Here is a 24,373-nt window from a genome sequence, read left to right on the forward strand (position 1 = left end):
TCAAGAAAAAGTCTTTCGTTTCTAGATACAAAAGCAATTTTGAACCAACCTGTTTTAATTGTGGTATTATTGGTCATACACCTAATGCTTGCTACATTAGAAATTTTAGTGTAGCAAAAGGGCATTATGTATGGGTTGAAAAATGTACTAATTATAAAGGACCCAAAGCAATTTGGGTACCTAACAAAACTTAACTTTGTTTTGTAGGTTTGCTTGAAGGCCACAACAAATATTTGGTATTTGGATAGTGGGTGCTCTAAGCATATGATCGGTGATGTGCACAAATTTTCAGATCTAAAGCTTAAGGCCAAGGGTTATGTTACTTATGGAGATAACAACAAAGGAAGAATTCTTGGCATAGGCAAAGTAGGTGCACCAAATTTCATATCCATCGAAGATGTGCTATATGTCGAAGGACTAAAGCACAATCTCTTAAGCATCAGCCAACTTTGTGACAAAGGATTCAAAATAAGGTTCACAAAAGATGAATGCTTAATTGAAGACGAAGTCACACAAGAGGTAATGCTTATAGGTAAGCGTATTAATAATATTTTCATGATTTCCCTTGACGATGTCTCTTTGAAGGTTAAGTGTCTTGTGGCAAATAACAACGACTCATGGTTATGGCATAAGAGATTCGCTCACATTCACATGGAGCACTTGAATAAGTTAGTAAAACATGACCTTGTCATTAGATTGCCAAAGATAAAATTCATCAAAGATAGGCTTTGCGATGCATGTCAAAAGGGGAAGCAAACCAAGTCAACTTTCACATCCAAAAATGTGGTGTCCACTTCTAGGCCACTACAACTGTTACACATGGACTTATTTGGTCCATCAAGAACAAGAAGCTTCGGAGGTAACTTATATGCTTTAGTTATTGTTGATGATTATTCTAGATATAATTGGACTTTCTTTTTAGTGCAGAAAAGTGATGCATTCAAATCATTCAAGAAGTATGCAAAACATATTCAAAATGAGAAATCATTAATAATTGCCTCCATAAGAAGCGATCATGGTGGAGAATTCCAGAATACCTCCTTTGAAGATTTTTGCGAAGATCAAGGAATTTTTCACAACTTCTCGGCTCCAAGGACTCCACAACAAAATGGAGTAGTTGAAAGAAAGAATAGGTCATTGGTGGAACTTGCAAGAACAATGCTTAGCGACTCAAATCTTCCTAAGTATTTTTGGGAAGATGCGGTCAGCACGGCATGCTTTGTAAGCAATAGAGTTAACATAAGACCTATCCTAAAGAAGAATCCATGTGAACTCTTCAAAGGAAGGAAATCCAACATCTCTTTCTTTCACATCTTTGGATGCAAGTGCTTTGTCCTAAACAATGACAAAGACAACCTTGGTAAGTTCGACGAAAAATCGAAGGAAGGTATCTTTCTTGGTTATTCTCTTACAAGTAAGGCATACAGAATTTATAATAAAAGAATTTTAAATATAGAAGAATCCATGCATGTTAAGTTTGACGAATCTAACCCCTCGAAAGAGGAAATTGTTGTTTGTGATGATGATGATGATTTTGTAGAAATTCCTAAAGAAGATACTTCAAACAAGGATCAAGAAGCAACGATTCAACAAGAGTCAAATGAAAATGATCTACCTAAGGAATGGAGAACTCATAGAGATCATCCCATTGACAAAGTAATTGGTGACATTAGTCAAGGTGTTTCTACAAGATTGAATCTCAAGGATGCATGCTTAAACATGGTGTTCGTTTCGCAAATAGAACCTTCCAAAATTGATGAAGCTCTAGAAGATGATCAATGGATTATTGCTATGCAAGAAGAATTAAACCAATTCGAGAGAAATCAAGTTTGGGAACTTGTTCCTAGACCAAGTGATAAGCACATCATTGGAACAAGATGGGTGTTTAAGAACAAGCTTGATGAGAATGGAATAATTGTTCGAAACAAAACAAGATTGGTCGCTCAAGGGTACAATCAAGAAGAAGGAATCGACTTTGAGAAAACTTTCGCTCCGGTTGCAAGGTTAGAAGCTATTAGTTTATTACTTGCTTACGCATGTTCAATGAATTTTTAGCTTTTTCACTACGCCAAATAAGGGAAAAGAGGGCGCTTATTTTGGCCTATAACAGCGCTTTTAAGCGCCCTCTAATCTGGCGCTGGCATAGGTAAAGACAGCGCTTTGTTTTCCTGGAGAAAGCGCTGTCTAAAGGCCCACATTATAGTGCGCTTTATGAAAAAAGCGCCCTCTGGAGTGGTCCATAAAGGGACACCTTAGAGGGCGCTTTCTGGAAAAAGCGCCCTCTAAAGTTGTCAATGTAAAGTGTTTAGAGGGCGCTTTCTGGAAAAAGCGCCCTCTAAAGTTGTCAATGTAAAGTGTTTAGAGGGCGCTTATTTTTTTAAAATAACTAACACTTTAGAGGGCGCTTTCTGCAGAAAGCGCCCTCTAAAGTTGTCAATGTAAAGTGTTTAGAGGGCGCTTTCTGGACAAAGCGCCCTCTAAAGTTCTCAATGTAAAGTGTTTAGAGGGCGCTTCCTACAGAAAGCGCCCTCTAAAGTGTTAGTTATTTTAAAAAAATTTGTTTGAAAAACAGTGGATATTTAATTGGTAACCTGTTCGCATGCTGCAAAAGTGTAAAATTCATATTGATTTCATCCTTTAATCCAATGTTATACACCATTAATCCATTGATATATACAACATGAATCCATTTATATACAACATTAATCCTCCATATATACAACATTAATATATGATTCTTTGATCAACAATATACAACAACATATTCATGATTTAGTAAAAGTACAACAACAATATACAACATATATACAACAACAACATTCCATACATATATGTACAACAATATACAACCTAGCTATATGATTCTTTGATCAACAATGAATTGACACAATTCATCCTTCATTTCATCCAAATGAGCTCTTGAGTAAGATTTGTATTCCTCAAAGTACTACAATTAAGAGAATAAAACATATTCATGATTTAGTAACAAATTAGATTAGTTATCCGATAATATTAAAATAAACCCTAAGTTATTATTCCATACCATTTTTGGGATGTCTATACGATTCAATGCAATGATATCTCTCATAAATCTCAATACAAAAAATCCGCAATCGACCGAATTATTTTGCTGAGGACACTACACAGAAAAACAAACAATATATATATAGTTAATTTCTTACAAACACTATTATAAGCAAAAAAACAAACACTATTATAAGCAAAAATAAGATACTTAATATATACTTGAACTCTGACCCAGGTAATGTCCTTCCTAATGCGGTAATTCTTTTTCGATCTAAATTTTATTATTGCCCTAACAAAATAAAACGTATATTGAGATCAATCTGACAGACATAATTAAATATAGAAATACACACGAATATTTAGGGGAATTTCACTTACGTGTCAACCGTCTTCTTCAAACCCGGATATTTACTCCAATCACCCGATAACGAATCGAGATAATACACTATTAGTCTCGAAAGATCCATAGCAACCAACACCCAGTGGCCACTGTAAAATAAAACAAAAATTTAGATGAATGAAAATTTTCTACGTAAAAGATATACATAGATTAGAATGAAATTATTAGAAAGAAAATCTAACCCGTTGCCAGAATTAAACGGTAAAAAATACAAACTGCGTGTAGTATTATCGCCGGCCGCCATGAATCTATCGACTAGATCATTCTTTACGGATGTTGGATTTTTCGATATTAACGTTGCGTTGACACGGGAAGCAGCAATAAAATTGAAACGGTTACACAATTCAGTTCCCCGCATCAATTTGTCATACATATACCTTAAATAGAAACATAATAAATATTAGACTACTCATTGAAATGTGTAAATAAATTGTTCAACTAAGTAAATTATAGATTGATCGGAGTACCATATGTATGTATGAATGATAGCGATGCCCAATTCGTCGTGCTCAAAAAGTTGTTGCATGTCCTCCTTTCCAATTATTTCGAAATGAGCTTTTCCGAAAACACCTTCATCAAAATCTATACTACGAATGGACCCGTCCATAATATCGGACTCTTCCACCATTTTCTCAAGACGCATCATAATTTGAGATTTTGTCCCGGCCGTCGTTGGAATATCCTTCGTTGGAATATCCTTCGTTGGAATATCCTTACCATCGCTTTTCAACTTTCGACCGGGAACCTAAAAATTCATATAAAACAAATCATTACTTTTTGTGATGCAAAAGAATCGTTGTGTATATAATTCAATGGGTATATATATTTGTACCTCTTTTTGAGATGCAACCGACTCGATGCGTCTTGAAATCCCTTTACCAGCTTTAGGGGTGGGTCTTGTAGGAGTCTAACATTACCATGTAATAAGGATTGATTAAATATCATAATTGTAGCTGAATTGAAATGTGAATTCTAAATATTCATAATCATTTAGAACATATATACCTCGGCATCAGGGAAAATTAGATCTGACGGCCAACCAACAAAGGATCCGACTGCATCTCGCATCAACGTTGTCTCTGAAACAACGTCGGGTAATGGTAGACGGGCGTCCGTATCTAATACGAGGTCAACCGAAACTTTCATAAATCCCACCGAGAGGGGATTATGGTGAAGTAATTCACCCGAAGTATTGTGCACTTTTCCCTTGCCAACCATGCGATAAGTTGGTGACGATAGATACAGCTGACAAGGTGAAATGCCCTAAACCAATAATAAATGTTATTGTTAACTTGTATATGTGTCAAGTAAAAAAGTGCTATTTTAATTTCATAATAACATATATAATTACCTCGGGAAATTTCGGTTGATGATTGATACTAGCTCGGTCACTAGTATCTTTTGCCTCGGAAGCGCACCTTTCCTCTCTATACCTTGCATTCTCGTTTTGCAGTTGGAGTACTTGTGCCCTTAACTCCGCCAAGGTCTCCATCACCTCTTTGTTGGTAGGATTTTTTGTTTTTGTTTTTTAATAAAATGACGACGGAGTCACACCAAAACCCTTACCCCTCACACGACCGGAATACTCAGGAACATTTAGTACTCGACTAAGTACGCTCCTGCAATCCTGGACCTCGGTTGAAGGTACGGTTTGGGATAAAGTCTCCTGAAATATTATTAGAGGAGATTAAAAATGAATTATATGTCTAACAAAATTTTCGATATAATTAAAGAAATAATGTTACATATACTTACACATTCGTCATAAACATTTTGGACCGCTTCAACGACAGCCCCATCCTTCCCAACCCGAGCAGCCTTCCATAATACGTGGTCCGGAAGAGATGTTGCGTCACTTTTCTCCTCGGCTAGCTACACATTGAATTAGATTATAAGATCATCAATTATAACATATTGTGACAATGTATAAGCTCATAGCATTTGAATATACTCACAATTCTTTGTTGTAACCGTGCATAACCCGTACGCCCTTTTTTGTACGGATACGCGGGTTTTGATGCCCTTTTCCTATTTATGTCGCTTACTTCCTGGATAAAAAAGTTTAAGGCATATTAGAACCAAGTAACTTAACAATTGTATAATACCATAATTAATAGACATTACATGGAATTTTTCGTTTCTTCGTTTGGCGACAAAGTTATCCCATTCATCGGCTGAAATAATCTCGGCATACTTCATTGGCCGTTCTCCTTCAACAAATTTTCCTTCCTCATCCTTGAGAAATTTGTTGCACAAAAAGGATCGAAATCCTCGGAGTCTTTTTCCGGCCAATTGAATACAATATTTTTGCCGGCTTTCATCGATGTGAAAGGATCTCTAAAAAACATACAAATGGAGTGTGTTATTATAAAGTAATATTATAACAATATATGGTTAACAAATAGTCAACAAAAAAAACATATAACAATATATGGTAAGTACCTGTATCTCCGACCATATTTTTTCCTTGCCAACCTTCAAGTCCGGACTTCTCCAATTATCACATGTAATCGGAATATGTTGGCGAACAAGGAAACCAATGTAACTTGCCAACATTGAACCGTTAGGCTCAATTAGTTGGTCTTCAGCACTCCAATGTACTTCAAATTTTACACCCTTGTCTCTTGCACGAATGATTGACTTCATAACAGTCAATCCTCGTTTGATTTCTTTTTCAACATTATTACGTGATTCATTCGCGGCATGGGTATCGTCTTGGTTAGCCATTTTATCTGTAATATAGAAATGATTCAATAAGACCCAAGTAAGACAATGATTCAATACGTGAACACATTTACTGCATGCACAAACTTACTGCATACACATTTACTCACACACACCTACTGCATGCAAAAGACCAATGCAAACTTATGGTGTTTGGAACATGAACAAACTTGCATCCATAATCATCAAACTTCCAAGCACAAGCTCAAACACACTTCAAATATATCAGTTTTCAATCAGAAATAAAAAACTCAGTTTGCCCTAAACAACATTAATCAACATAATGCACAAAATGAAAAACTAAGTTTAGAAAATGCCCTAATCAAACACATGAAGAGAGTGAACGGTAACGATGGAGAAGAGAAATACCTTAAAGGTGACGGTAACGATGGAGAAGAAAGTGAACAGTGACGGTGGAAGAGGTTAACGCAGTGAACGTGAACGGTGAGGGAGGGAGAACGAACGGCGACGATGACGGTGAGGGAGGGAGAACGAACGGAGGACGAGAGTAATCGCAGTAGAGAGTAATCGCAGTTGAGAGAAAACCCAGTTACGTAAACGAAATAGCTTATAGAGAGGGAAAATAAAGAGACATGCAGTATATGTTATAATTTTAATGTTTACTAAAGGGGACCTTAGAGGGCGCTTTTTTAAAAAAAGCGCCCTCTAAAGGGGGCCTAAGAGGGCGCTTCTGAAAGCGCTCTCTAAGGCTTTCCAAAAGCGCCTTCTAAACTGGAAATGTACATGGACTTAGAGAGCGCTTTTTCAAAAGCGCACTCTAAGGGTAACCTTAGAGGGCGCTTTCACAAAAGCGCCCTCTATTGTTGTCCCTCCATTTTTTTTTGGCTTCACTTTAGAGGGCGCTTAGTTACAAAAGCGCCCTCTAAAGGGGGCCTAAGAGGGCGCTTCTAAAAGCGCTCTCTAAGGCTTTCCAAAAGCGCCTTATAAACTGGAAATGTACATGGACATAGAGAGCGCTTTTTTAGAAGCGCCCTCTAAGGTTACCCTTAGAGGGCGCTTTCAATAAAGCGTCCTCTATTGGTGTCCCTCCATTTCCTCATTATTTTTTCGCTTCACTTTAGAGTGCGCTTTGTTACAAAAGCGCCCTCTAAAGTGCGTTGTCTATTCCAATAGTATGCTCCTTATTTTTTCTCTTTACTTTAGAGTGCGCTTTTGTAATAAAGCGCCCTCTAAGGGGCGCTGTCTATTCCAGTTTTTGGCGTAGTGTTTCAAATGGATGTCAAAAGCGGTTTCTTAAACGGCTACATCAACGAAGAAGTCTATGTCAAACAACCCCCGGGCTTTGAAGACTTCAAGCATCCTTCACATGTATACAAACTGAAGAAAGCGCTCTATGGATTAAAACAAGCACCAAGGGCGTGGTATGACCGTCTAAGCAATTTTCTATGTGAAAAAGGCTTTGAAAAAGGAAAAGTAGACAAGACGTTATTTATCAAGAAGATAAAAGGGATTACCTTACTTGTGTAAGTCTACGTAGACAACATAATCTTCGGTTCATCCAACAAAGAACTATGTGAAGAATTTGTGTTGATAATGCAAGGTGAATTTGAAATGTCTATGATGGGGAAGATGAACTACTTCCTTGGATTGAAAATCAAGCAACTAAAAGACGAAATTTTTATCAACCAATCAAAGTACTGCAAAGAACTGTTAAAGAGATTTGACATGGATGGGTGTAAAGCAATGTCAACACCAATGGGCTCTGGAACTTATGTTGATCAAGACGAATCGGGTGTGTCAATTGATATCACGAAGTATCGAGGTATGATTGGTTCTTTATTATATTTGAGGGCAAGTCGTCCTGACATAATGTTTAGCGTGTGTTTATGTGCTCGATTCCAAGCAAATCCTAAGGAGTCACATCTCACGGCAGTCAAGAGAATCATGAAGTACCTCAAGGGAACAACCAACGTTGGATTATGGTATCCTAAAGGTAGTGTGTGTAAGTTAATTGGTTATTCTGACGCGGATTATGCAGGTTGTAAAACAGATAGAAAAAGTACTAGTGGAACGTGTCACATCCTTGGTAATGCTCTAGTCTCATGGTCCTGTAAGAAACAAGCGTGTGTTGCTCTTAGTACGGCTGAAGCAGAATACATAGCAACAGGCAGTTGTTGTGCCCAGAATCTTTGGCTAAAGCAACAATTAAGTGACTATGGAATCGATATTGGATGCATACCACTCCGATGCGACAACACAAGTGCGATTAGTATCACAAAGAATCCGGTCATGCACTCAAGGACCAAACACATAGACATTCGACACCATTTCCTTCGTGATCATGTGCTTAAAGGAGATGTCGAAGTTACCTTTGTCGATACTCATAATCAACTGGCGGATATCTTCACAAAGTCGCTCGCAAAAGAACCATTCTATAAGATTCGAAGAGAACTTGGCATTCTGGATGAAGGTGACATATAACTATCTCACAATTATTCACTATACATAAGGCCAAGGTACACAAGTTCTCAATCCTTCTTAATTTTTATGAAATTTTTTTTCTTCAATTTTTTTTTGTGTATATGTGTTTTTTTTTGCCACTGTGTAACCGGTTACTTCACTTTGGATAACCAGTTACCCTGCTCATTTTTGCCTAATTCACGAAATTTCACTTTGTGTAACCAGTTACTCACATATGGATAATCAGTTACCCTGTTGTTTTTTGTCTAAAAATCACATTTTCCTCACTGTGTAACCGGTTACTCCCTTATGGATAACCGATTACCCTGCACTTTTTCAGTTTTCTTGTGTGGTATATGATGCTTAGCCCATTCTATTTTGCATGCTTGATATTTCTATCTTTTTCACCCTTTTTGTTAATGACAAAGGGGGAGAAGAAAATAAATTATTCCTATGATATTTCCTTGCTGGTTGTGTCTCTCTAACAAATATGCAGAATTCAAAGACTCCTTAATTCATCAATTAAGGGGGAGCATAGTTTAAGGGGGAGCTGTTGATAGAGAAACACCACGGGACCATATCTTCAGGTTTTTTGGGTTGTCATCATCAAAAAGGGGGAGATTGTGGAGACATGACTTCTCAGATATTTTGATGACGACAAACCTTGCTACATAGCCAAAGTCGGATTAACAAAAAGATTGATCAAGGTTTAAAGGTCGTGTATGAAGTTTCCAACAAATGATCAAGTCTTGGTGAATCACATGAAGATTCGACTTTCACATGGATTAAGGTAACACTTGAACTCTAGTTAGTTATACAAGTGTTCACAACATGTTGCATTCATATCATAATCATTAAAAATAGTTTTATGCATCAACAAACCACCACACTTCATTTTTTAAGTTATTTTTCAAAACTGTGTTAGAGTAACCGGTTATCAGTTTTAGAGTAACTGATTACTCTGAGTAATTTTCAAACCTTTTTGTAACGTTGGAACCATGTAACCGGTTATCCAATTTAAGGTAACCGGTTACCTCAAGCAAATTTCAAATTATTTTGTAACGTTGAATGCATGTAACCGGTTACCCTATTTAAGGTAACCGATTACCACTGATCCAGAATGAAAAATATTTGCATCTTTTCATGAAAACTCTTATGGTCTCTTCATCATGAAACATGGTAACCTTTGGATTATTGCATTCATCTGAGGAGGTGCTTTAGACATTATATAAACATCATTTTTCAGATTTCAAAATGACCTCCTTGCAAATTTTAAAATCATTTACACACATTCTCTCAATCTTTCTAAGTGTTCATCCATATTTTCTTAAGAGTGAAACTTTGCATAAACCTTCATTTTTCAGCATCATAGTTTCATTCCAATTCAAGAACACTTGTATAATTACTGTGAGATTTGAGTGTTACAAAGGAGAAGATCAATTATTTAATTGATATACTTCAATTTTCATCTATCTCATCTTATACAAATTATTTAGAATTATATTTATTGATTACAACTTATTCTTAGGATTGTTAAGGATAGGTTTGTAAGGTATTATCCTTGTTATCCGGTGTGTGGATACAAGAGGTCCATTTGTGAGAAATTGAGTCTCGATTGGACTTTAAACATTGTAAATCCAAGAGGATTGTTCTTGGTGTGTTAGAATAGATAGAAAGACCTTAAGGTGTCTTGTCTAGGAATCTAACATTATAGTAAAATTCTCTTTCGTGTTGAAAGGGGAGTGGAGTACTCTCAATCTGTGAGGGGAACCACTATACATCGCTGTGTCATTTACTTTCTGCACTTTAACGCTTTTCATCACTTAAACATTTCAGAAAGTAAAAGTCATAAACCGTCGAAAATCCGGAAAATACTTTAAGTGCCTCATTCACCCCCCCCCCCCCCCCCCCCCCTCTAAGGCACTCCTTAAACTTACAGATCCAACGTCGAGTATTTTCTCTCAAACTCAATTGAAATACCCCGATTAAATCAAAACATTTTTTTACAATAAGTTGAATGAAAAAAGGAGTTGACTTTGAGTTTTCAACTTCACTCCTCAATTGGACGAATACGAGTTTTCTTACTCGGTCAGTCGAACAATTGTCATTTTCCGCCAAACATACAACTTAATCAAATCATTTCCTTAAATAACTATACGAAAAAGGAGATGGTTTTGAGCTTTCAATTCCTCTTCTCAAATGCTTGGATATGAGTTGTCTTACTCAGTCATTCGAGTATTTGTCGTTCATTCTAAAATACGTCAACCATATACAACCTTATTTTCATAAACATTCAGATGAAACAGAAAGCGGTCTAGAGTCTTCTATTCCTTTTCCCGATTATTAGGATACGAGTTGTCTTACTCGATTATCCGAGTATTCGTCATCCGTTCAAAACACCTTAACTATTATCAAATTCTTTCTATAATTAAGGATGAAAAAGAAAGTGGTCTAGAGTCTTCTACTCCCTTTCCCGACTGTTAGGATACGAGTTGTCTTACTCGACTATCCAAGTGATCGTCATCCAACCAAAGAACATCTCAAACAAACAAAACGTCAAACATATTAATCCAACTTGTCACCCTCATGTGATCAAAACTCTTTCCAGAAAGAACACTGTTAATCCTTTCTAATGCGCACAACAAACTAGTGCTTAAGCCTCCGCCGAGAGTAGACAAGCCAGCGTTTAACCTTTAGAACACGATCTACATAGTTGTTCACTAAAAGACACTAACCAGTCGTAGTGCCCGAACTACGAATGCTCTGATTTCCTTATTATACCATAAGGATACGTAGGCAGGAGATTACTGTATCTTCGCGAGCACACTAATAAAAAACCTCCCCTTTCCCTTTCTGAGGTTCCCATCCATCTCTTTTCAATACTCTAATTACCTGAAGATAACAAACAAACATAAATTAACACTCGAAACACAAATTAGAACTAAAAGGTTCCCGTTGAGTACAACGGACGCAAGGGGTGTTAATATCTCCCTCTTGCGTAATCCACTCTCGAACCCGAATATGGTTGCGACGACCATTATTCCATTTCCTAAAGGTTTTATCGATATTTTCCCATCCCTTTATTGGGATAAATAAAGTTCGGTGGCGATTATGTTCGAACATATTTTTTCCGCGACCATTGCGAGGAATCGTATTTTTCGAGATGCGACAGATGGCGACTCTACTAGGGACTAGCTCCAAGCAAAAGAGAGTGAAGCCTAATTTAGTTCAGTTTCTGTATTGTGTGTTAATCTTGTTTGTTTGTCTTTTATTTTTATTCTGTTATTATCATTCTGTCATAATTATTATATTGTGATTTATTGACCATGTCTTATTGGGGGTTCTCTGGTTGGTGATACTTTGTGAGATAGGCTCTCCACCCGAGTCTGAGAAAAACCATAAGATTAAGTTGGTGGTTCCGTAGTGGGCGCCCGCAAGGAGTCTTCCTTGTTGGGAAGATACGAAGACCCCGCCTATAGGAGATTCTCTTGAAATATTATTGCCCGACGAGTTTTCGTCACGACGATAGTATTCTCAAGTTGGATCAGTGACTCTAGGGACCTTTTAACCCACTATATCTGGTGGTTATGTAGTATCGACTTGAAAAGTCCCAGACTTATTGGGTTAATACGAAAGCCCCAATCAGATGAGATCCCTTTGACGTATTATTTCCTTACAGTAATATTTCCAACCTCGATCTATGACTCTGAGAACCTTGTTAGAACCCTGGACTCGAGAGTCGTGTAGTAGAATCCCTATGGAGCCTTCCTTGTTGGGACAATACGAAGACCTCACCTAGACGAGATCTTTTTAAGGATATTATTGTCCGACGAGTCTTCGTCACGACATTGACGTTCTCAAGAAATATCTGTGACTCTAGGAACCTACCAACTGTAGAGCCTACCCCTGGGGTTACATTAACCAGAGATACCTGTTATTATGATCTATCTAAAAACACTTTGATCTTGTGATCCTGAACATGTCACTACACTCATACACGTATCATTGCATCTGCAATCGTCATGCATTGCATATCATTTTTCACCAAAAAAAATAAATACAAAAAAACTCATCCATCCTTCGTCCATAACCTGCAGTTGATTTCCCGACACTTATATCAGACTAAAAGTAGCTCTTGAAAAACCATGGATCCATTGGAGCAAAATCACATTGCATTAAGAGGAGATGTTGACTCGATGAAAAACCAGGTAGACCAACTTGTGGAGGCTATGATAGCTTTAGAAAAGAGGGAGGACAACATTCAGCAGACTGCAGTCGTAGAGAATGTTATTCCAGCTCCAGTAAATGGTCCTACCCAACCTCAGCTTGTGCGAACCCCAATTGATAACCCTATTGTACAAGAACGTCATGTTGTTCAAGATTCCTAACGTCATGATGTTGTTGAGTATCACAGTTTTGCAATCTCCGTGCCAGATTCCCATGGAACAAGCCTAGTGGTTAATGCTGAACAACCACAAGATGATGAGATTGCTAAAAGATATTGCGTGCTAGAGAAAAGACTCAAGGCCATAGAATGACAAGATACTCTTGAACTGAATGCTTTAGACATGTGTTTGGTACCTGGCCTGGTTATACCCGCAAAAGAAGATTTAAAAAAGAAGAAAAATAAATCCAATATAACTAAACCATTTATTTTATTTATGTAGAGATAAACTATTTAATTAATAATAAACAAAACCATTTAGATCAATGTTACAAAATTACAAAATCTTTGATTAATTAAAATCTCTCCTGATTTTGTGATTAAAAAAATCTCTCATGATTTATATGCTTTATTTGAAAAAGAATATTAAAATTAAAGAATCATATTTTAATATTATTTTATTTTAATATTTATTTTTGACAAAATCAAATTCATAATATTTATCATCAAGATTAGAGTTACAAATTAGATTCAATAAAAAGAGCTTTAACAAATTATCTCAATTAATTTTACTATACTTTTTGTATGCTATGATGAATAATTGTTTTTTTATAAGCCTATGTTAAATAATTGTGATTGTGGTCTAATTTAAAAAGATAAATTTCAACATTAAGATAGATTCAGCTCAAAAAGAGAATAAAAGATAAATAAATAAATAAAACCACATAAAATCATTTAAACAAACTCTTTAATTTTGAAAATCTCAATTTTTTTTTATTTAGTAAGTTTTATTATTTTGAAAAAGAGTGTTAGAATCAAATCCTAATAATTTCTTGGGCAATATTAAATTCCAAATATTAATTATTATGATATAATTTTATTTTATCGATATTGCAAATAACAAATAGTAGTAATTAGTATTTATTATAAATAAAAGTGAGTATTTTCTGATTTAAATAACAAACTTCCTAAAAAGTCTAACCCAAAACAAACTTTTAAACTAATTCTTGTTTTTCCTTTATTCTTTCCTATTCCTTTGCTGCCAATTTTCACCACTCATCTCTCTCGACTCCCACCACCACCTTCTTCATTCCACCGTCGCACCTTCAAACAGAACAACCAATCTATATCGTTAGGGTTTTTGAATTTTTATTTGTGATTTTTTTAATTCTATTAAATTTGTGATTGATTATGAAATTGGAATTATGATTGAGTATAATTTGTGTTGTGAAAAATCACTTTTATGGTTTTTGATAGGTCCAAAACTTTGTATTTTGGAATTGTTTGTTGTTGTTCATAATCTTTCTATGTTATGATCACATCAAAATCTTAATTTTTTGTTATATTATATGAAATACATCGGAAACACTTATACTAGTGGACACAATAAATAATTTGAAAATAAATAAATAAATAAAATATAATCAGGTGTATGAGTATAGATATCGAACACTGACACGGACACTCAACGACACTGACAGAGACACTTTTTTTCAAAGATGTCGTGCTAAAGAGGTTATATTAGTTTTTGTTCATTGTTGTTATTACTATTTGTGAATTTTAATTGTGAATACGCTACTGTTAATCAGTTTTGGATTCAGTGTGTTGAATTACATAATTCCAATAAATAGTATATACCATGATCATATAACAATGGTGTGAATGTGATCTGTCTATGGATATTGTGTTTTGGTAAATGGTTTGTTTGATCAAGATGTGAATGTGTTTATCATTTTTTTTATTATTAAGTGTTTACCATTATTTTATTGTGAAGAATGTAGTAATTTTAGAAACGTATTTTCCTTGATAATAGTAAAAAAATTTACTCTTGGAGTCTTGGTTTAGGATGATAATGTGGTTTTTGCATGATGTCTTAGCAGGGAAGGTTGCTGCGTCATTTGTGAAAATGAGTTGGGACATGGAGCTAGATAGTCTATTTGAGAATGTAAGTGACTCTCCATTGTCGGGACGAAATAATCTCGAGCCTTGGGAAAACTGGAGAGGTGATGATGGCAGAGAAGCTTTGAAAGTGCCAGATTCACGTCAGGATGTCGTTGAGACGTCTAGTTCTAGCTCCTTTGGTGATACAGCTGCTGCTGCTTCCTTCGGTGAACCAGAAGTCGAATCACGAATGTTTGATGACGGGCACGAGCCACTTCATCGAAGGTATATTTCAGTTTGAGTTGTTTTATGCATCTATTATTCCTTTCATGTCTATGAGAAGCATGTGTGCATAATGAAATAAAAAGAGTAGTTAGGAAAATCCCTCCAGTTCATTAGTTTAAACAACCGACCGGTTCACTCCTACCGTTACCTTCTCTTTCACAGGACTAGTCCCTTAACCCTTTCCTCTACTCCGCTCTCATTCACGCTTATGCTCGTATTAATGGCACATCAAAGGCTGTTTCTTGCAATGCAAGAAAACAGAAAAACAGAAGCAGAGAGCAAGAGAGGATTGAGAGAAAGAGAATTTCAGTCTTTTGCTTCTCATAAAAATTTCACACAAGTTTGTAAGAGTTATGTCATCACATGAAACGAATAGAAAAATGTTGATTATATAGTTGCTTGTGATTCAAGTAACTTACTTGAGTCACAAGTTAACTACCTAATTAACTTACAAACTAACTTCTAGTTAGTTTTAACCCTCATTTAGAATTAGTACAACATCCCCTCATAATTCTAAATGTCTCCGAGTCCTAATTGACTTCTTAAGTACTCAAAGCTTTCAATCTCCAAAGCTTTTGTAAAAGCATCAGCTAGTTGTTCCTTTGTAGGGAAAAGTATGACTTCTATCATGCCTTTCATCATTTGCTCTCGTATGAAGTGAAATATTTTCTCAATATGCTTGCTTCTTTCATGTGATACTGGATTCTTGGCCAAGCTAATTGCAGATTTGTTGTCAATCATCAGCTTCACAGACTTTTGCACTTCACACTTGAGTTCTTCAACAAGGAATAAAGCCAAATTGACTGACAAGAGGCAAATGAATTTGCTATATATTCAACTTCACAAGAGGACAAAGCAAGGATTGGTTGCTTCTTTGTACACCAAGAGGTGTCTGCTTCATTGTATAGAAATACATAACCAAATGTGCTCCTTCTATCCATTGTCTCCACACCAATCAACATCAGAATAATCAACCAAACCTGTTCTTCTTTTAATCACAGCAGTTTGAAATTTTAAACCTAGCTTCAAGGTTCCCTTTAGATACCTGGTATCCTTTTTTCAGCTACTAGATGTGCTTTCTTAGACACACTCATGAATCTACTCACTATACTTATTGTATATATCTGACTTGCTATTGAATAAGTATCTTAGTGAACCAACAATTTGTTTGTACAATGTTACATTTACCTCTTCTTCACTTGCACACTCATCTAGTTTAGGGTTTGTCTCAAAGGAATTTGTGAGTACTTTACAACCAGTCATACCTTTCACTTCTGTTCGTGCATGATCATTCCTTTTTTTGCTCTTCACAAACTTCATTCCAAAAAGGTTATGACCTTCTTAGGTCTGTCATTTCAAACTCTTCTTTCATTTGATCCTTTAGCTTCTCTAAAGCACATGGATGGCTTCCTGTGATAAGCAGGCCATCCACTCACAAGCAAATCATTATGATGGCTTCTTTCTCTGATTCCTGTACATATACACCATACTCCACTGTGCATTTTTTGAATCCTAAGTTAACCAGAAATTGGTCAATTCTTTTGTTCCAATGTCTTGGAGCTTGCTTCAAACCACACAAAGCCTTGTGTAGGTTGTATACCATTTTTTTTCCTTTTCTTTTATCACAAAACCTGGGGGCTGAGTTACATATACTATTTCTTGTAGAGGACCATTCAAGAATGGAGATTTTACATCCAAGCGGTGCAAGGACCAGTCTCTACTATTAGCTATTGCCACCACCAACCTCATAGTTTCAATCCTTGCCACTGGAGAAAAAACCTTATTATAGTCTATGCCATGTTTCTGCAGGAATCATCTAGTCACCAATCTTGCATTGTCTTTTGAAACTGAGCCATCAGGATTTAGTTTGGTCTTATACACCCATCTCACACCAATAGTTCTTTTCTTCTCAGATAGAGAAACCAACTCCCATGCGTGATTCTTCTCAATAGACCTCAGCTCTTCCCTCACAGATTCCTTCTACACTTTGCTTCTGAATGGCTGATTGGCTCTGCATCGGCTAAAAAGCAAAGTGTATTAAGTCTCCTTCATTGCTAACTGCACTATCAGGCAGTACTTCACAATCTTCAAGTCTCCTAGGTGTTTGTCTTCTCCTTTGTGTCCTCTCATTAGTATGAGATTCCGCAGATACAACTTCATCAATTTCAATATTTTTGCCATTCATTTCACCATCAGAATCTTCATCATGGCCCGCAAAAATTTGTTTGACCTCACCTTCTTTTGTGCCTTCAGCTTCCCATTTCCAAGTTTCCGATTCATCAAATATCACATCCCTACTAATTTGCAAGTTCTTGTCAACAGGGTTATACAGTTTGTAGCCACCTGTTGAATGATATCCTATGAATATCATCTTCATACTTTTATCCCGAAGTTTGGTTCTTCTTTGATCAAGGATGTGTTTGAAGCAAATTGATCCAAACACCTTTAAATGCTTCACAGATGGCTTTCTTGCACACCAAGCTTCCTCTGGTACCTTCATCTTCAACTTCTTGATAGGACATTTAGAATTATTACAACAGGAATGGACCTTTCTTTCAATCCATTCGTTTATACTCTTCCACTTTTTCAGCTCTTTTTTCATCCTTAAAAAACCCAGCTTTAGGATCACCTTCATGTTCACTCACTGTTGTTTGGGTTTGTCTCTGATTTATACATCGGCATGACCATTATTGATATGAATGTGAAATGCCATGCCGGGATGCGGTTTCTTGGACTGAGTTGATTGTTGCTTACGCAAAGAGTGGGGACATGGGTTCCGCGCGGGAGTTGTTTGATGGGTTTCCCTTTAAGGATAATATTGCTTGGACTTCTATGGTTACTGGGTATGCTTAGAATGCCATGCCGAAGAAAGTGTCGAAATTTTTTCTAGGTGTAGGTTTATCCTATTTTTAAGAAAACTATTGAGCATGTCTATTATTATTAATAATTATAATGCCGAAGAAAGTGTCGAAATTTTTTCTAGGTGTAGGTTTATCCTATTTTTAAGAAAACTATTGAGCATGTCTATTATTATTAATAATTATAATGCCGAAGAAAGTGTCGAAATTTTTTCTAGGTGTAGGTTTATCCTATTTTTAAGAAAACTATTGAGCATGTCTATTATTATTAATAATTATAATGACGATACAATTTACAATGTATTTGATTTTAATTTCAATAGTTTACATGTTTTACGATTTTTCTCTATTAATTAACCATTCAGAAAGAAAAGGGAGACAACAGCTCATTGGAGGAGGTTCATAAGTCCTGTTGTGTCGCGGTGTAAGTGGGTTGAGTTGCAACTGAAACAACTCAAGTCTCAAGAACGCAAATATGCTAAAGAGCTTGCGGCACTTGATTATACACAGGATATAAATAAAGACATGAAGAGGAAAAAACGAAAAAAAGTTGAAGAGAATTGCGATTTAGCATCATACATGTCTAACCATACCTTATTCTCCTACTATGGTATGCCATTTCTTTATTTAGTTTTGCAATAAGTTTTTGTTTATAATTCTCTCTCATTTCTGTCACTTTTCCAGAGAAAGCCGATTGTAATGTTGATGCTGGTTTGGAAGATTGTCATGAAGTTGTCAAAGGTTAGTTACAGATATATACGCGTGATGCTGTTTTAGTCATTTGTTTATGCGAGAGTTCGTGATATTTTATTCTACATCCTGTTTTAATGATATCAGGTGGTGACAGTGAAAAATCAGTAGAGTTCAAGTCGAATGATTTATGGGCTTCTTTTGGTAATTATGGTATCGATAAATCCTGGGACGATGCCATTCAAAAGATTATAGCTTTAGAGTCTCAACTTGAAATTTTGAAATCTAGACATGACAAGGTGATCAGTGAAAATCAAGGAAGGTTTTGTTCTGTAAACCAATCAAGCATACTTGAACCATCTGATGGATATAATCATCCCGATATAAACCCTGATTCTTTTACGGGTAACAAGAATACATTTCCAGTTAGTTTAACTCGTATCTAATATTAGCTTCTATTGAGTTTCTAATCGGAGATTTACTTATGCTAGGAAATGCATCATCAGGTGATGAAGCCACTATTCGGCCTCAAATGGATGTTCCACGGGACAATGTAAGCTTCCTATGGAACCAACTTCTTTATAACTTCTGAGTTTAATACTTGTTCTTTATAGATTCTATTATTGGTTTGAGTTGTTGAATACTCATGATCCAAGGTCGATTTTCTATTATGCATATTTCTCGCAACCCTCATTGTGAATTTGCAATGTTCGCCTGTTCTTATATGCAGATCAATGTTGAAGATCTCACACAGAATCATCAGGTAGTTACAGAAGAGTTCCATGAATTAGAAAATGTTGGAAATCAACTTGTCAAACAAATCGAATCATTTGGAGAGATTAAAGAGATTTTAAAGTTTCAAGGTTCAGAATCCGAGCACAATGTTGATGTGCGATCACGTTCTACATTAAAATCAAAGATCCCTAGACATGAAAGGAAAAGAGAAAAGTCAAAGATCCCTAGACATGAAAGGAAAAGAGAAAAGAAATCTGGTTCAAAGAGGTCAAGGAGATCTGGATAAACTGGATCTCATTCGAAAATGGAAGCTGCTTCTGTTGGAAGCAAATTGATCTATCAATTTTTGCATCTCTTTAAAATATTCATTTGGCACGCAACTGTTAGTTATTATTTTATTTTTAGTTCTTGAATTTTCCAATTAATTTATTGAACAAAATTTGTCTTTATTTTTGTTTTCAGGCCAAAATAATGCATTGTTTTGCCAAGATTGACTTTATGAGGAATAAAAAACATCTTCCAAAGCAAATTAACTTTGCATTTAATTAAAATAACCCTTTAATTTCCATCACAATATTGTATTACCGAATTTGAGTAAGTTTATAATATATATTAACGACTTACGTTAAATCTCAATCGTTAATAAAATTAAATCAAACGATCATATAAATAGTCTATTTAAAAAAATAATCATGTATTTTTTAAAAATTTTTATTTTATTTAATATAATTGTTTGATTCAATTCTATTAACGGTGAAAAATTGGTGTATTATATCTGATGTCAATTTCAATATATATATATATATATATATATATATATATATATATATATATATATATATATATATATATATATATATATATATATATATATATATATAACTAACACAAATTCCAATAGCTGCAACCCAATAATAATACAATGAAATCAATAGGTCATTTAGAAAGACACATTATGATGACTTTGAGCTAGGACATATGTGAAAGATACCTAAACTCAAGAAAAGTTATAGGACTTTAAGAGCAAGTGTGAATCTTCCTTAAAATAACACTTGATTTGAAAAAATATCGGAGTCCTTCCCTGTTAGATGATATAACAAATAATATTATGACCAAAGATTTTAAACCTTCAAAAATTCTAAAAATCTCATATAAAAGGAGCATCAAACCATCAAATCAAGGTACATATATTTTTTATTACATACACCTTATCTCTGAAAGAAACATATTCATATGTACATCAAAGTGTTTACATGTGTCGTCATCCATCAAGGTGATCGACCACGAGCAACACCACCTCCAGAGTTACCATATTATGCCCAACTTCAGAACCATGTTAACGATTCTTTACTGGAAAGATCATTGGTGCCCTATGTGGGAACGATCGACATCATTCAACCATCTAATCAAACATCAAAATGAAAAACCAACAAAAATGAACAACATATAACTTCAATCATTTGTGGTTCGTTGCTAGCGAGTATGTAAGGACAAACCACAATCTTGAAGAAGGAGTTGTGACATCCTCCTCACACCCCGGATAACCAAATCCAACTTCCACTAACTATTGAAACAATCCCTTCCACTGAATGATGAACCTCAACTACCAGTTGATTGAAACTTGGCTTCACACCAAGAAGAGGGTGATAGCATACATCATATCACCACTCTAGTGAATCAGACTACAAGCACTGAAACAAATACCTTGATAAAAGACTTACTCGTGGTTGTCAATAGATAGTCTGCAATGTAAGAGTTTCAAAATGAGCAACTTTGAGGGGTCGAAATCATAGGTCCCGACCACTTCCTTTCATTCAGGCTTCACAAATATGTAGTAAGAAATCCCAGAAATGACCAGACCGAACCCTCTATGTACCAACGAGCCAAAGATCAAAGAAGACATGTGACTCGTTCTCTTCTCCCAAGAAGGCAATCTTCTTCGAAGTTGGGACATGAAGGTAAGCTTCCAACGCATTGAGGCCGCCGCCACCAACATAACTCACATTCCTCATCCTCTAGATATTTCCCAAGAGAAAAAGACATCTTATTTTGAGACACATTTAGCAAAAGAATCAAAGAGTAGTCTATAAGGATATAACTCTATAATCCACTAGAAAAGAGATTCTACGATGGGAAGGTTGACATTTACGAACATATGGATCTCGTTGACACCTTATTGAACTTCTCTTTTTAATATTTTATTATTATTTTTATCATTTTCTTCATTTTTAAATAAAATTTAAGCTTTTGTTTAAAAGTTAAAAGTACTTTTTAACTAGTTTAATATCAATTAAACTAATTATAAATTTAATTAAATGATTAACATGCCCAACATACAATAAATTTTTTAGACTTATTTTACCATGTTTTCATTCAATTTATTTAGGTTATCCATTGAACTTATCATCTTTTGATTATTACTGATCCGATGTTGCACATGAGTCAAAAACGAGTTAATAAATGTAGCATACGGAAGTGACACTTGAGTTGTATCACAAAAACTCTTGATTATTTTAATCAGCTGATTGAAACAAAAAGGGGGTTTAAGTTTTCGGACAATTAAAATTAAATAAAACGATTACAATTATGATTAAAGTATTAATCTACTGATTCGGTAATTTCAGACTTATCGTCAGTTATTATATCACGAATTCGCTAAGCGAATTCAATTCCTATTTGCATACAGTATCGATTAACAAGCGTGATCAACACCTATGTAAATTATATTTCTATTTTCCGTATTAAGCATGAAAACTGAAGATCAGGTGAAGTTAGCGAATAAGCTAAGTTAACATGCATTGATCAAATTTAATCAACACTATTATATGTAACTCGAATTAAGAAAACAAGAATACACAAAACAAGATTGAAAGGAATTGAATAAAAATTGATAATATAATAACCTCAAAGTCTCGATAAAATTCTAAAACAGTAGATTAACCTTGGAGGTTAATCGGCCATGTAATCCTAATGATCTCTCTAATTCCTAAAAAATGTCTAACTTTCTCTAATGTTGAGTTTATCTTAAATAATAAAGAAAATTGGGCTTTAAGAGCACTGGCCCGAAAAATATAGGCTGACCCAAAACTAACTAATTTATTTTTATCACGCCAGAAACGAAAACTGATAATTCAAATCCTCTTCACTCTGGATTAACTTCTGACATCAATATTAAACTTGTATCTCTTTCTCTTAAATTTCCAACGCATATTAGAACGCTTCAAATTGCATCTTTTAGCTCAAGTTATGATATGCACAGTGAGAAGGTATCAAACTGTAGTTTATTTCCGAAAATAAGCAACATAAAATGAAATCAAAGAGAATTCAAACCTAACTTAAAAAACATATTAAAAGCATTGAAAATAAGGCGAGAAGTCATAGAATTGTCTTAGCACAAAGTAAAATATGGTGCATTAAAATACACTGATCAAATTCCCCCACACTTGAACTTTTGCACTATGAGCAAAACTCTAACTTCAAAATTCAAAACAGACTAAAAATGAGAAACAAGAACAAAAACAAAACATACCTTTCAAATACTTTCAGGATCACATAGGGATAAACAAAATTATCATTCTAGGCTTCATAAATATGGCGTTAGTGAATAACCTCTTGTGACAATCAAAGCAAATAGGAGGATAATTTATCAAAGAATACATCAGAAGTGACAATATCCTCACAAGATATAAATATTCACTCACTCTCAAGTGTTTAGATTATTTCTTTATATTCAAAGCACATCATAAAAGTTAGCACTACCATAAACTTGAAAAGACTCTAACATCCACACTTGAAATACATTTACATAAAGATCAAAAGGACTTTATTTGGGTTGTAATGTGGCCAAGGTAATAGGGAGATAAATACTAAGGGGTACTAAGCTAAAATTTAAAGGGACAAAAGAGAATTTAACGGAACTGCGAAAGTTGAACTAATGATCACTTTATTCATTTTCAAACAACTTCTGTACAACCATTTTCTCTTCTCTTTTCTCTTTTTCTTTAGTTTCTTTTTCTTTCCTTTTTTTCTTCTTTTTTTCAAAAGGAATAATAATATGATTTTTTTTTTCTTTTCTACCAACTGTTGAAATATCACAAATATACTAATTTAATGTCACACAACTTCAAACAAGACTTTTTCACCCCCTTAAATAGGGTTATAACATTGTTTTTCACTTTTAAACTTTTAATGAGTTATAGAAAAAAGGAATAAATAAGCTCAAAGAGATTTCAAACAAAGGACGAGAATTTCATGGTTGACTTTTTGCCTAAGTAGCTAAAAATAAAAAAAATAAAAAATTGCATTTATCATATCAGTGTGCATAAGTAAACAAGAAGTTTCAACAAGAGTCAAGTTCAATTCTAGACTAACTAACAGACATGAGTGAAATCACACAAGAAAAAAAAGAAATGAAATTTTGTATGTCATCCATTATAAGGCTCAAATTCTCACAAAGGATAATGATCTACCACAAATAATGCATAATTTATAATTTAGTATACTTTATCATACTGGGAATGCAAAGAAAGTCACTCATATTTGAAGGTTTAAGAAACATAAGAAATTGGGGTTTGAATTGGATTTATAGATTAATTTTTTTTTGCAACCCAAGAACTCAAACAGCAAAGATAAGACAAAGGTAAACAACACAAGTATTTTTATTCTGGTTCACTGTTAACGAAACTCCATCTAGTCCACTCGTCTGAGTGATTTCACATTTTCAATAAGTACTTAATCTAATAATCAAACTGATTGCAAAAGTCAAAGATAATTTGTCTAAGACTTCTTAAGAATTCTAACTATAATCTAGTCTCTCAAGAAATACAACTCAAAGACTAATTGGTAATGACTTCTTGATAATTATGACTATAACTTAGTCTCTCAAGGAAATTAACCAAAGGTTAAGATAAACAAGGTTGTGTTTACAAGATACTCCTAAAAACAGGCATATCCACACGTTTAAAACAA

At 34.8% G+C, this 24,373-nt stretch overlaps 1 protein-coding gene across 1 annotated transcript; it reads left to right on the forward strand.

Moving 5' to 3' along the window:
- Positions 1 to 13,972: 13,972 nt before the first annotated feature.
- LOC127083671 (uncharacterized) lies at positions 13,973 to 19,900 on the forward strand. Its single transcript, XM_051024002.1, has 7 exons — positions 13,973 to 14,087; positions 14,837 to 15,122; positions 18,346 to 18,590; positions 18,665 to 18,721; positions 18,818 to 19,075; positions 19,162 to 19,223; positions 19,401 to 19,900. Exons 2-7 carry the CDS (start codon positions 14,863 to 14,865, stop codon positions 19,689 to 19,691), a joined length of 1,173 nt encoding a protein of 390 aa, XP_050879959.1. The 5' UTR covers positions 13,973 to 14,087; positions 14,837 to 14,862; the 3' UTR covers positions 19,692 to 19,900.
- Positions 19,901 to 24,373: the final 4,473 nt, after the last annotated feature.

The sequence above is a fragment of the Lathyrus oleraceus genome, chromosome 5 (assembly GCF_024323335.1).
Source record: "Lathyrus oleraceus cultivar Zhongwan6 chromosome 5, CAAS_Psat_ZW6_1.0, whole genome shotgun sequence".
Taxonomy (NCBI): Eukaryota; Viridiplantae; Streptophyta; class Magnoliopsida; order Fabales; family Fabaceae; genus Lathyrus; species Lathyrus oleraceus.